The sequence below is a fragment of the Zalophus californianus genome, chromosome 3 (assembly GCF_009762305.2).
Source record: "Zalophus californianus isolate mZalCal1 chromosome 3, mZalCal1.pri.v2, whole genome shotgun sequence".
Taxonomy (NCBI): domain Eukaryota; kingdom Metazoa; phylum Chordata; class Mammalia; order Carnivora; family Otariidae; genus Zalophus; species Zalophus californianus.
Window position 1 is genome coordinate 89,321,771 of NC_045597.1, and position 13,495 is coordinate 89,335,265.

The 13,495-nt window shown below is 38.6% G+C and overlaps 1 protein-coding gene across 1 annotated transcript in view; it reads right to left on the minus strand.

Moving 5' to 3' along the window:
- The window catches only part of CNTNAP5 (contactin associated protein family member 5), an 859,701-nt gene that overhangs the window by 442,109 nt on the left and 404,097 nt on the right, over nucleotides 1-13,495 (minus strand). The window contains exon 6 of the mRNA XM_027590999.2: nucleotides 11,581-11,765. Within this exon, the coding sequence (XP_027446800.2) occupies nucleotides 11,581-11,765 (185 nt within the window). The remainder of the gene's footprint in view (nucleotides 1-11,580; nucleotides 11,766-13,495) is intronic.

Genomic DNA, 13,495 nt, shown 5'->3' on the forward strand with positions numbered 1-13,495 from the left:
AAACTGAATATGATCAAATATGATCAGGCTGGTACATAGATCAGTGCCACACATTAGATTTTGGGTGTATATTGGTCTGTTAGAAGAAAGTGCCTCCCAAAATTCTAAAGAAAGAAAGACTTATATATGTACAAAATAAGGGTTGATATGATGAAGGGATGGAATATGACTGTTAAGATGAAATTTATAAAAAGTTTTATAAAAGGAATTGATAAGTTGTTTGAAAAAAGAAAGAAGAGGATTTAAAAAAAGAAAGAAAAAAATGGGGGGGAGAGAAGGTGATCAGGCAGGAGACTAGAACATAGCCATACACTCGAGATTTAGGGTATATTTTGATCTGTTAGAAGAAACTGTATCTCAAAATTTTAAAGAGAAAACAACTTATATATATATGCCAAAAATAAGGGTAACTACTATGAAGGGATAGAATATGATTCTAAAAATGAAAAATAAAAATGTTTTTTTTTTTAAAAAGGATTGATAAGATGTTGGCTGAAAAAGGGAAAAAGAAAAATTAAAAAAAAAAAGACAGTTAAAAAAAATAACTTTGAAGTCTAAAGAATCATGGTAAAAAAGCCATGAATTCTATGTGCAGTATTCCCTTAGCGCTGGATTTCTGCCATTCTCATTGATTTGTAAACTTGGTCTTGGCTGGCTTTTTGTGTTGATCTTCTGGGGGAGGGACCTGTTGCCGTGGTTCCCAAATGTCTTTGCTGAGGCTGAATTGCCCTGCCCTTGTTGTCCAGCTAAGTAATCTGCTCAGGTTTGCTCTCAGGAGCTTTTGTTCCCTGCAAGCTTTCGGTACAGCTTTGGAGGACGAGAGTGAAAATGGCGGCCTCCTAATCTCCACCCCTGAGGAGCTGAGGCCTCGGGGCCCCACTCCTCAGTGCGCCCCCAGAGAAAAGCCGTCAATCACTCCCGTCTCCCCTGTCTCTGGCCACACTATGTGCTCACCCGGCCTGTAACCAAGTGTTTCTATCTCTGGCACCAGACTCGGTGTGTTGTCTCCAACCCCAGCAGATCCCTGCAGTGCGCTTCCGCGCCACTCCTCCCAGGGTAGGAAGGGGAGTCTCCCCAGCTCTGCCAGTTGTTGGGTCCCTGCTGGAGGAGCAGTGGCCGAACTGTGTCACTGATCACAGTTTATGGCAACCCCGAGCTGAGTGCCCACACCTTGGCTTCGTCTCTGCAGCTGGCTTCCCCGCTCCGATACCTGGGAGCTCTGCTGCACTCAGGCACCCCCAGTCTTTCTGTGACCCCAAGCGTCCTGAGACCACACTGTCCCGTGAGGGTTCCACCCCCCGCTTAGCCACTGGAGTGACATCCCTCAGTGGAGCCGTCTTCTTTAAAAGTTCTGATTTTGTGCTCCGCTGCTCTATCACTTGGCAGAAGCGGCCAAAAGAGGTCCCCACCCCCTCCATCTATCCTCCCTAATATCGCCTTGGGTTCACTTCTCCACATGTCCTACCTTCCAGAAAGTGGTCGCTTTTCTGTTCAGAGTTGTTGCTATTCTTTTCTTCAATCTCCTGTTGAGTTCGTAGGTTTTCGGAATGGTTTGATCTCTATCCAGCTGAATTCCTGAGACCAGATGAAATCCAGGTCTCCTACTCCTCTGCCATCTTGCTCCGCCCCCCCTTTTCTTTGTTTTGAATTAATAAACAGACAGACAAACTTTCCCCTAAGAACCTGTAGAAGCCTTGTTCTGGTTTTCAGATATTCAGAACACTGGAAATTAATATGCTGTGTGTTCCTTTAAAAAGGCCCACTGGTTGGTTCTAGCTTCCCATTTATATTGAGTGGAAAATAAAGAGAAAGGGAGACCATGATAGAACTTTATGGTTATTGTCTACATTCAATTTTCTTTTCAAATTTAGGAAGACTAGTAATTATACAGTTCAGTGTAAAATTCTGTATCACTTGTTCTGCAAGTAGTGGGAATATCTTCTCAGGTTCATGTTCTGCATTTCTTTTATTCAGTCATTATTATATAAAGTATTGTTTTTGGTTTGTTTGTTTGATTTCCTGAATTTCTATCCTATTTTTTTCGGTTACTTCAATTGTCTGTGTTGTACAAACTTCTTTTTATTGCCTCACATATCATTATTGTGTTTACAATTGCCCATGTATTTCTTTCAAACTTTAATGAGTCTTGTTGAATTAATCTTTGCTTTCAAGACAAACCTGGCTGTCCTCCATGAACCTCTTCATTTGCTAATTTGATTCTCTAGGATTCTGATGTTATGATCCTGCCCATCCATTCAGACTACAGCATATTTCACCTTGGGGCAGATATTGATGATATTGAACAGAGATTATATTTCAGGGTGCATCATCTGTATGATGTAGCCCAAGGACCTTCAAGATATGGATCACAGAGCTGGAAGTCCAGCTTCTGTTAACTCATGGTCTCATATAACACTGCATAGTTGTTACAGTGTAAGGGAGCCAGATGCCCTAAGCCAGTTCTTTCCAAATAGCCTTTATTTTTATTTATTTATTTTATTTTTTCTAAATAGCCTTTAACAAACTCACTTCTTGGGGCACCTGGGTGGCTCAGTCAGTTAAGCGGCTGACTTCGGCTCAGGTCATGATCCCAGGGTCCTGGGATCGAGCTCCATGTTGGGCTCCCTGCTAAGTGGGAAGTCTGCTCCTCCCTCTCCCGCTGCCTGGTGCTCTGCCTACTTGTGCTCTCTATCTCTTTGTCGAATAAATAAATAAAATCTTAAAAAATAAAACCTCACTTCTTTTTTTTAAAGTCTTTGTTCATTTGATATCATCTCAATGATGTCTACCCTGATCAACATATCCAAAATTGCAACCTGTTTCCCTTCATCTTTTTAAAAATTATTTTATTTTATTTTATTTATTTTTTGATAGAGAGAGAGAGGGAGCACATACACATGCCAGGGTGGGGGCAGAGGGAAAGGGAGAGACAGAACCTCAAGCAGGCTCCATGCTCAGCATGAAGCCCAATGCAGGGCTCAGTATCACAACCCTGAGATCATGACTTGAGCCTAAATCAAGAGTCAGATGCTCAGCCAACTGAGACACCCACGTGCCCCTCCCTTCATCTCTGGAACTTCCAATCCATTACCTAGATATATTTTTTATTCTTCTTCCCTTCGCATGTGTAATTTACTTATTTGTTATATTTACTGCTTATGGTTTGTCTCTCCTACTAAAATGAAAGCACCAGGAGGGTAAACTTCCTTGTTCTTTTCCTTGACATATTCCAATTTTCCAATGAATATGATTAAAATGATGCCTGATATATAATAGATGCTGAATAAATATTTATTGAATGTTTTGAAATATCACTCTAAAAATGTTTCTCAGGGACACAGACAGTATCTTATTCACCTTTTAATATTTAATGCAAGAGGTATGATTCAAACACAATCCAACAAATATTTGTTGAGTTGCTTAAAAAAAGAACAACAGCAATTTACTTCTAAAGTTGCTTTTGCCTTATTGTCCTTTTGGTCAATTCAGCTGCTTTCTTTGCTTACTTTTCTTGTTTGTTTGGTCTTGGCAAATTGCATAGTGTTCCTTTCATTGATCTTAGTAGTCAACAAAACCAGGTGTTAGATTGTAAAGTTTCACTCACAGTCTCAGTGTCTTAGGCAACATAGTCCATCTGGTAACCTGTTGGGTTTGCTGGTGTCACAGGTGGTCTCCTACTAGATGACTCCCAGAAGAAAGCCTGCTTTGATATTAAATGTATGAGGTCCCAGAATCTCCCACTCTCTCTTCCTTTGATCTCATTCCTCTTCTTTGTCTGGCATTTGCTTCTATCTTTTTCAATCTTTGATGTTACTTCCATGGCAATGAGTTCATTCCTCCTCACTGGCTTTTTCCCTGGCCCTGTTTAAATTTGGGAGTCTTCCTGTCTGGAAGATTCCTTTTTCTGTCAGACTTGGATTTCTGATACTTTTGAAGTTTCTCGTTTGTGACTATTTGTCTCACTTTTGCTCTGATAGTCCACTTTGTAATACAGAGTGTATGAAAATAGACTCAAACAGGTGTCTTCTTTTTCAATCTTTAAAACTCGCACTGGCTTTGTGTTTGTTGAGCCATATGTAGAGTTCATGGTCTTTATGGAAGAGGAGTCCATCACTGACCTTGGAATGTTCTCAAAGGTTGATGAGTTTCTGCCATTTCAAATGAAATCAGAAATCCCAATTTTCCTGTGAAATCTCTTGATTTTTAAATATTAGCCCAAATTCAAATAGTTAAGAACAAAAGAAAAAAAAAATAGGCCAAGTGAGATAATAGCAGTCCAAATCTTCCCCAGGGTCACCATTTTAGGACTTCTGCTCTACTATTTGACTTGATCAATGACTCAGTTTGTAACTTCTTTGGAATGTCTGATCTCTTTAAATTTAAAAAGCATATGGTACATATGATGTCTTATTTTTGTGCCTACTTCAGGGTCACATATTGAGAGGAGGTAATTGGTTACATGTTAACCAAAAATACCTCCTCTTCATTGCTTCTATAACCTATTCTTTCACAAATTCCCAGTGTCCCCGTATTTCTTGATAAGAAATGTCCTTATGTCTGTTTTACTGTGGACAGAAAGGTGAGCAATATCTGACCCAGACACAGCCCTGCATTGAATATGAGGGAACACTGATGGAATTTTTTAAAGGTTTATTTATTTATTATTTTAGAGAGAGAGAGAAAGAGAAAGAGAGCAGGGGAGGGTCAGAGGGAGAGGAAGACAAAGAATCTCAAGCAGACTCCACACTGAGTGTGGAGCCCAACATGGGGCTTAATCTCATGCCCTGGAAATCATGACATAAGTGGAAACCAAGAGTCAGATGCTTAACCCACTGAGCCATCCAGGTACCCCTAAATGGGTATCTTTTTACAGACTCATAGACATTGGGGACTGACACAGCCCAATTGGTTCACCACGTGTTTATAATTGGTTTTGTCTGAGTGAACTTACAATACTTTACCTTAGGTTTTTGGACAATGGGTTAAATTTTGTATGTTTTAGCATTCAAACAAAGAGTTCATTTGACATCCTAACTTCAGTATCCCCCATACAACTTAGGCACCTAGGAGGGCTCCACTTTGACCATTCTCCAGTTCCATTCTTCCTCATGGTGGAGTCAAGGAGAAACAGCTATAGGAAGCTGCTACCACCCTTATAAACCATGATCTTCCTACAAAACATCCCAGAGCTTCTTGCTTAAACAGTTCTGAAAGTACTTTGAGGGCCTGAATGTCTCTCTCCCCATCTGCCCTCCTGAGAATGGACCATGGGCTGACAGGTCTGAGCAGTGGCCTGGGGATAGCTGTTTATACCATGGACAGGGCATGAACATATGGGATATGGCTGGGAAGGTACATTTGTCAAAACAGGAGAATAGAACCATATTGTATTCAACAGTTTGTTAGCTTATTTGTAACACTTTAAATATTTAAACTTATGGTATGTGCGCCTTCATTTGTACTCTTGCCTCAGGCTCTACACATATTCAACCGTGGCCTGGCTAATTCTATAATATTTTATTGATGGTTATAATAATTCAGCCCAAATTCAGCCAGCCTCAAGATGTCTTATCAGATAATTAAAACCTCTACCACCTCCACCAATAGCAGCTGAAATAAAATAAGAAGGAATTTTTTTAATTTGTTCTTTTAGTTCATGTTAATAAAAACAAAGATTTTTTTTTTTCCTTTGTGGCATAATGGTAATATTGAAATACTCCCTCCATCATATTCAACACAATTAGTTTACTTTTAATCTGCATTTAAGAGAAGTTTTTATATTCCAGTTTGCTGTTATAAAACTTGGGGAAACACAACATTAGAAAATCCACAAATCATAACAATGTTAAATTTAAAAGCAGAAAGAAAAATAACAGGGATTAATGTGGCTTCAGGTCTTGAATACATGCAGAGGCCAGAATCAGGACAAGAACACGTGCTTGTATCTTGAAGGATTATTACACCTTCAGAGAGAATGCCTGGTCGCCAGAGGGATCTCGGGTTGAGCAGCTGCACAGAGCTGAGCTCAAATCTTTTTTGCATTACGCAATAACTACTGGGAAATGGGGATTGGGGGCTGGTCATCAGCCTCCCTTGTCTTGGTTTTATGTTTATGTACATAAGACATAATAATTTCCCTCACATAGTTCCTTCAGAGATAAAACAAAATCACAAAATGCCAACAAAGTAGTATTTCATGTTTTTTCCCTTCCATTTTCTTCTTCTTTATTTCCACTTTTCATCTACTTATTTTCTTTTTCCTTATTTTATTTTCTTTCATTTATTTTCCTCCACATAGGCCTTCTACTTTAGCCTTGCAACTGAGTTTCCATAGAAAAAAGGATCAATAATAATTACACTGCCACATGATCTGGAAAACCGTTTCCTTAGTGATCTGTGGTTATTTTGATCACTAAGTAAGTAGTTGTATTATGTCTGGCCAGTCCTTTAATCATGTCTGAGTTCTAAGAGAAGTGTCCTTTAGGCAATGTCAAGTAAGGGTGGTGGCAAGAGGTGGCCTTCAAGCATAGCAGACCTATAAATAACATCTTATGGAAACCAAAGTTGGGCATCAATCATTACTCTTATAATTACAGAAAGAAGCTTCCTTCATTTACATAACATGTTTTTATGGACTGCACATTATGTACCAGACACATTTCTATAAAAATAAATGAAAGTAAAAAAAGAAAACATCAACCCTTATGATGAGCTTGAATTCTATGACTGGGGTGGGGATGAGGTGATAGACAATTAAAAATAAGTAAATTCAATAACATTCTAAAGTGACAAGTGTTTTTGAAAAAAAACTGAATAAATATAAATCAGAGGTTGTAATTTTAGCAGAAAATATAAGAAATATCTTTTAAGTCATATATTCTTTCTATTGCCTCAGTTTCTCCTTAAAATACTTCTACATTTGGTACAAAATTCAAAATGTTTTTTAACAAGTAGTCAGTGAAAAGTGAGGTTTCCCTCTTCATTGAACCCCTTCTCTTATTGTCTGCCTTGTCTGTCCTTTTAGTCACTTCCAGAGATTTCTGTCTACATGCTGTCTGCTGTCAAGTCCATGTTTTCTTTCTAATCCTAAACACAGATACTCTTATACTGCAGTGCACTTCATTTTTCTTTTCCTTTAACAATTTATATTAGAAATGGTTCCACATCAGGATATATAGGGCTGCCTCATTCTTTCTAATGGCTGCATAATACTTCTGTTTGGCTTTGTCAAGCACACACACCAAACAAGATGAACCCAAAGCCAAGACCTGAGCCACCTGTAAAGGTAAAGGCACCACTTGTAGATTCAGATAGTTTGTGACTTACAGAGTCAACAAAGGCAAGAGTAGCCAAACACTGCTGCCCACCTGTCCCACACACCAAAAAATGATGCTTAAAAGGGGGGGGGGGCAGATGACCACAATATAAGCTGGGGGGTTCCTTGTTGCTATAGATCTTACCCTAATTATTTCAATCACTAAATAAGCAGTTGTATTATGTCTGGCCAGTCCTTTAATCATGAGTTCTAAGAGAAGTGTCCTTCAGCTAAGCAATTCTTGATGACACAGCTCTATTCTGACAGCACAGGACAGAATGCCTCATGTCTTATCAGAACCTGGAAGGCAACAAGAAACTGTGTCATAACAGTCTCCCATGGGGCAGGTGCAGTGAAATGGGAAACAGCCTTGAAGCTGCTAATTGCAGGCCTCCAACCTCTGGTGTTTCAGGAAGATCATAAGGCATCCTGCCAAGACTCAGATCAGCTATTGAGCAAAGCTCTGGTTGTGTGGACCACATAAACTGTGTGAGGTCACCAGGGCACACTGGCAGAGCCATTTCCCTACGGAGCTTAGCATAATTCTTAATTAACCCCCTTTTGAAGGACTTCTGGGGAATTTCCAATCTTTTATTATTCCTAACATATGTCCTATTGCACATATTTACTTATGACCATAGGATAAACTGCTAGAAACAGAACTGTTGGGTTGAAGACCATGTGTTTACAATTTTGAAGACATCGCCTTTTCTTTGATATAATATTAATTACCATCCCACTAACAATGGATGAAATAGCTCTGGTTTCTCCATACACATGCCAACATTATAGCATTTTTCGTCTTTGCAATCTAAGTGAAAAATATCATTGTAGCATGAATTTGCCTTCCTTTTCTTAATGAGTGCAGTTGAACATTGTTTCATATATTTGAGAGCAGTTTGTACTTCTTACATATTCATTTTCTTTATTTCTCCTTTAAGGTATACATTAAGAATTATTTGTAGGAGATTTTTACTTATTAATTAAATTTTGAAATACTTTTCTAAGTTATTGGGGTAGTGATATCACTATATATGTATTTTTACAGAAGGTTATATGGAAAAAAATTTTAATTTTATATGGACATTTTCATATATTTTATTTCCAGGTTTCTCAAATTTATGTCAGACTTAGAAGAACCTCCCACAATCCTTGATTAAAAAGTACTATCTCATATTTTCTTTAAAATTTTGATAAAACTTACATTTGAAGATATATGTATAGAGTTTAGTTTAATATAGTTTTTTAACTAAGTATTTTTATTAAAATATATATGTATATTTTATTTTGTAAAAAGCCTTTTCATTATTTATGATGTGGTAATATGAAAATCATGTATTTTAAAAAATGTTTTTAATAGTTCTGGTGTTTGTAAAATGGCTATGTAAACAGGATCACTGAGCACTTTTGATAGGAAAAGAATTAATGGATTACATGAATCTCGGAGAAGTGGGCCCTTATTAAAATCCTAAAAATATCTCTTTTCTAAAATCCTTCTGCTCCAGACAGGAAGTGAAGTGAACTGCTATAGTCTTTCTCACATGCTTTTGGAGAAAATCATATAGGCTGAGTGATGTGAACTAGGATGACATTCCAATGAGAAGCAAAGGATTTACATTCTTTCTGCTTCTATCTATCTATCTATCTATCTATCTATCTATCTATCTATCTATCATCTATCTATCTATCATCTATCATTATCTATCTATCTATCTAATTTATTTTTGACAGAAGATTCCCAGTCCTAGGTGGGAAGATAAACAACAACTTAATACATCTTAGTGTAACGAAAGTCCTCAGGGGGCCTCATAGAAAGGCATGATATCATTCATTGATAACCTTAAGGTAGTCGAAAATGAAAGCTACCATATTTTTTTGCCAATTATTAGTTCATAATGTTAAAATTTTAAGAGGAACATAGATTTTCATAATATAATCAACCTTGGTATAAAATTTGAAAGGGCATAGCTTTAGAGCAGCAGGGCTCTGACAGTGGGTCATAGGAACCCAAGGACCTGATTTTGGTTATCCTGCTAGCTGGTGGTATCCAGGGCACATATGGGCATATATGATCCCATGGCAGAAATCAAATTAATAACCTAGATTCTCATTAATAGACAATATTGTTACAAAATATTCTATAGACTTAGATATTCTGTTTATCTTTATTCCTGCTAATAGGGTGTAATTATTGCTTCTGGATAACTGAAGTTAAGAGTTTTCATTTCCTGGGTTTATACAACTAGTTAGTGGTAAAGTGGAAATTACGACTCCTATTCTACAGTTCTTTCTTTTCACACATAGTCTTTAAGGTGAATCTGCAACGACTGGAGAGCTCTAGTTGTCCCAGAAACCTCTCAACACATAATTCTCATGTTCTAGTACAGTCAATTTGAATGTCACCATTAGAGTCACTCTGTCTTCTTCTATGATCATTGGGACAAGCTGGCTGGGCACTCTGGCAGGGGCTTGAATTCTCTGAAACAGAGGTTACTTCAAAGGAATTCTCCAAGATGTTTCTTTCCTAGGTGATACTTTTTATGTACTTTTATATACTTTTATATACTTTTCACAATGTGAAATTCAGGCATTTCCTGAAGAAATCTGTTCCAATTTCATAAACTGAGTGACATCACTGGATTTCATTTCCCTCAAATGCTGACATTCAATTTAATGCCACTCAGCTGTGATCCCATAAACATTCTCTACACAGGAGAGATAGGTAGACATAGGCTTGAAAATAAAGGTTAAATCAGGCAACTGGGAGAATTTTAGAACCATCTCCTGGGCAGGTAGAGTTACAGATGATTTTATGTTTTCTGTTGTCCTCAAGTTTATAAAAGATACCTCTTTTAATGTCACGTGTATTCTTTAATTTTTTTTCTTTTTTCAATCACTTAAATCACTTTCAATCGCTTAAACTTGATAAAGAAAGATGATTGATATTCATAGATTTCCAGTTATCAGCAAATCAAAAAAAAAATCTACCTGGTATCTTTCTGAGTCTGAGTGACAAATTATTTCTTGAAGTTAATGAATGGTATATCTTATCAACAGTATGCTAAGCTAAAGTTAGGATCAAAAGAAGAAATCTTTCTTATAGCTCATGATGGTGATCGATAAATGTAAGTCAGACCCTAATTTTTTTTCAATTCATCATCTCCACCTCCATGTTTTAGTGTGTACCACACTGGTGACTAGAATTGTCACCTAACAGAGTTTCCCACCATCTGTACATCAATCCCCTGCCTCCACCTCCCCACAAGTCTAAGCTACAGACTTATACTTACTGCTTAAAATAGTACTTTTGAAATGGTAGGGTGTCACCTGGAGGATTTCTAAAACAAATTTTTTAGCTCTTTTCCCAGAGTTTCTGATTCAGCAGGTCTGGGTGGGAACTGAGTATTTTCATTTTTAACAAATTCCCCAAGGGATGCTAAGTGGGCTGACTCCTGTGACAGACATTCAGAATTATTAGTCTAAAACATAAAACTGGCCATGCCACAGTCCTGCAAAAAAGTTCTGTAAGCTTCTCCAACTAAAGGACCCTGCCTCAGTCATCTCTGTATATTTATTGCTTAGAAAAGTCTGGTATACAGCAGAGGCACACTTGTTGAACTGAACTACTCGCAAAGATGGGTAACTTTTGTCTGCCAGTTTGCCGAACTCTGTGATATCTTCTTTGTGTTGTAGACTCTGTGTATTTCTTGCTCTCGGACAAGAAAGCAAGAAATAAATGACCGCGTATATTGTCAAAAGTTTGCATAGGAATGAAGGTTAAACACAAATGCCGCTAGTGTGGATTTTAGATTCCTTTGGATTTTGTTTATCTCTCTTTTTTTCTTCAGGTATACCTGACTTATAATATTATGTTAGTATAATTTCTGTATTTTCTCAGCTAATTGAAATTGATTTTTGAAAAAAGAACAACTGAGGGTAACTACAAGACTACACAGTGATACAGGAAGGCTACAGGCAGGACAAAAAATTTTAAAGTGAAAAAGGAGATTTCTTGATTTTAAAATGCACACAATTTGCTAACGTCCCATTGTTACCAAGACACATCCCCCCCCACAAACACTGCTCAGATGCCCTCCTTGGACTTTTCCACTGAAGGCTGCCTGGACTTAGACAGAGGAGATGAGCCCATGGTAAGACTTGTAAGGGTCCCCCATCTCCTCTCAATTGCTCTTTTGTTTGCTGATTTTTTTTTTTAACTGATGTTGAGCAAGGGACCTGGGGACCTGCAGGGAGAGTCAACTCACCTCATAGTCGATGTCTAAGGCATCCGCCTCGCCCTTGGTGCGGAAGTGCTGTGTGTGCTTGTCCACAGAGAAGTTCACCTGCTTGCCGACCCGCTCAATGAGGACCGAGTGCCAGTGCTGGTCATCCAGCAGACTGCCCAGGGTGGCCGAGGGTGGGCTGCTGCTGAGCCGAGGTTTGCTGTCATCTGTGAAGGGGAGAGGAAGACTGGATGGCATCTGTGCCCAAGGGCAGCCTTGCATACTAGAATATTCTGCAAGCTAGGCCAGGTCTCTCTATCCTAAAGGTAAGGAATGATTCTCTCTCTCCAGGACCAGAGCCCTGCTGGATTTGTAAAGGGATAACATGCTTTGCCCACAGATTCCAGAACCAAATTCTAGGTCAGGTGATATACACACCCCTTTCTGGATGCGAAAGGACATGTTTTCAGAACATGAACAATTAAGTAATAAAATGCACCATATCCTAATGGCCATCAATAATATTGGAAACAGGGAATATCACATTTAGAAATAATACAAATTCTTTGTGTTTGAGTGGTTTTTGAATGGAGAAAATGAATCTTGAGTTATGCTTTGGAGGAAAAGTAAATTCTGGATAAGTAAAGGGAAGCCAGTGGGCACCGAGTTAGGTAAGTCTGAAGGTAAAGGCAAAGGTGAGGAAATAATCATTTTAGCTGCCATTTTCAAGTGCCTGCTACATGAACAGCACTTAAATAGGAAGTTTATACCCTCCACCTTTAATCCCCCAAGGGAAAATTATTATCCTCATTTCACGAATAAGGAACCTGAGGATCAGTGAGGTTAAGCATCCATGACCCAGAGGTGCAACTAGCATTCAAATCCAGGTCCACTTGACCCTTTTTACTCTGCTTGTGGCATGGGCCATATGCACTGATTCTGTCTAAACTGAGCTTGGAAGACACCTCTTAAGAGGCTGTGAGAGATTCAGGGAGAGAGGTACATTTTTTTCTATCTAGTTCTCCCTCCCCTCTGGCCCTCCTCCAATTTTATGGAAGTTCCTGCCAGTACCCTTTTGTCAAAAAAAATTGCAGCATTTTTTCCCCCTTCAGAATAGCTCAGACTTAGTGAAATGAACAGTTCAATGCAATTAATTAAGACTTATGTGTAAACTTTCAAGTTTGTGAACGTTTTATTGTTTGGTGCCCTTAGAAACTGAAAGCTAAATGTGTCCCACTTCTCTCCTAAGATGCATTTTAGCACAGCTGCAACAGACTGCTCAACAGTGAGGCATTAAGGGGGCAGGAGCTGCCATTTCCCCTGTAGGTTGCTCACTCCCATCTCCATTATGGCCCTAAGGCACTGCTTCCTGCACTGAACAACACTTGGTTGCTTCACATGGGGGTGGTGGTGGGCATCAAACTTATTGCAACTGAAAAATGATAGATTGTGCATTCATCACTGACTTTATTTCATAATTTGTTCATTATTTCTTCAACAACTTTTAAGTTCTCACAGTTGGTCAAATTTTGCTAATGATTAAAAATTATTTTTTCTTTTTCTTCCTCCTCCTCCCTTCCCTCTCTCCATCCTTTCCTTTTTTCTCTTCTTCCTTCCTTCCTTCTTTCCTTCCTTCCTTCCTTCTCCCCTCCTTCTCCCTCTTTCTTCCTTCTTTCCTTGAATAAAAAGGTAATGATATCTACCTCTGCCTTGGCTACAGTGGCAGGTGATGTATAAAGGAGATAAAAGAAATACAGAGTTAACTTGCATCCCGAGGCTGGGGGGGGGGGGATAAAAAAGAAATACAGAGTTAAAAGACACACTCCCCTCCCTAAAAGTCTTAATGGAGTCTCTCAATAAGTAAATTGATAAAAAGTGTGCTGGTAGCATATAGTGTTTAGTGCCAGGAGCCAAACAAGTGCAGGGTAAGGAGCTGTGAATCTCCAGTAGAGCAGTG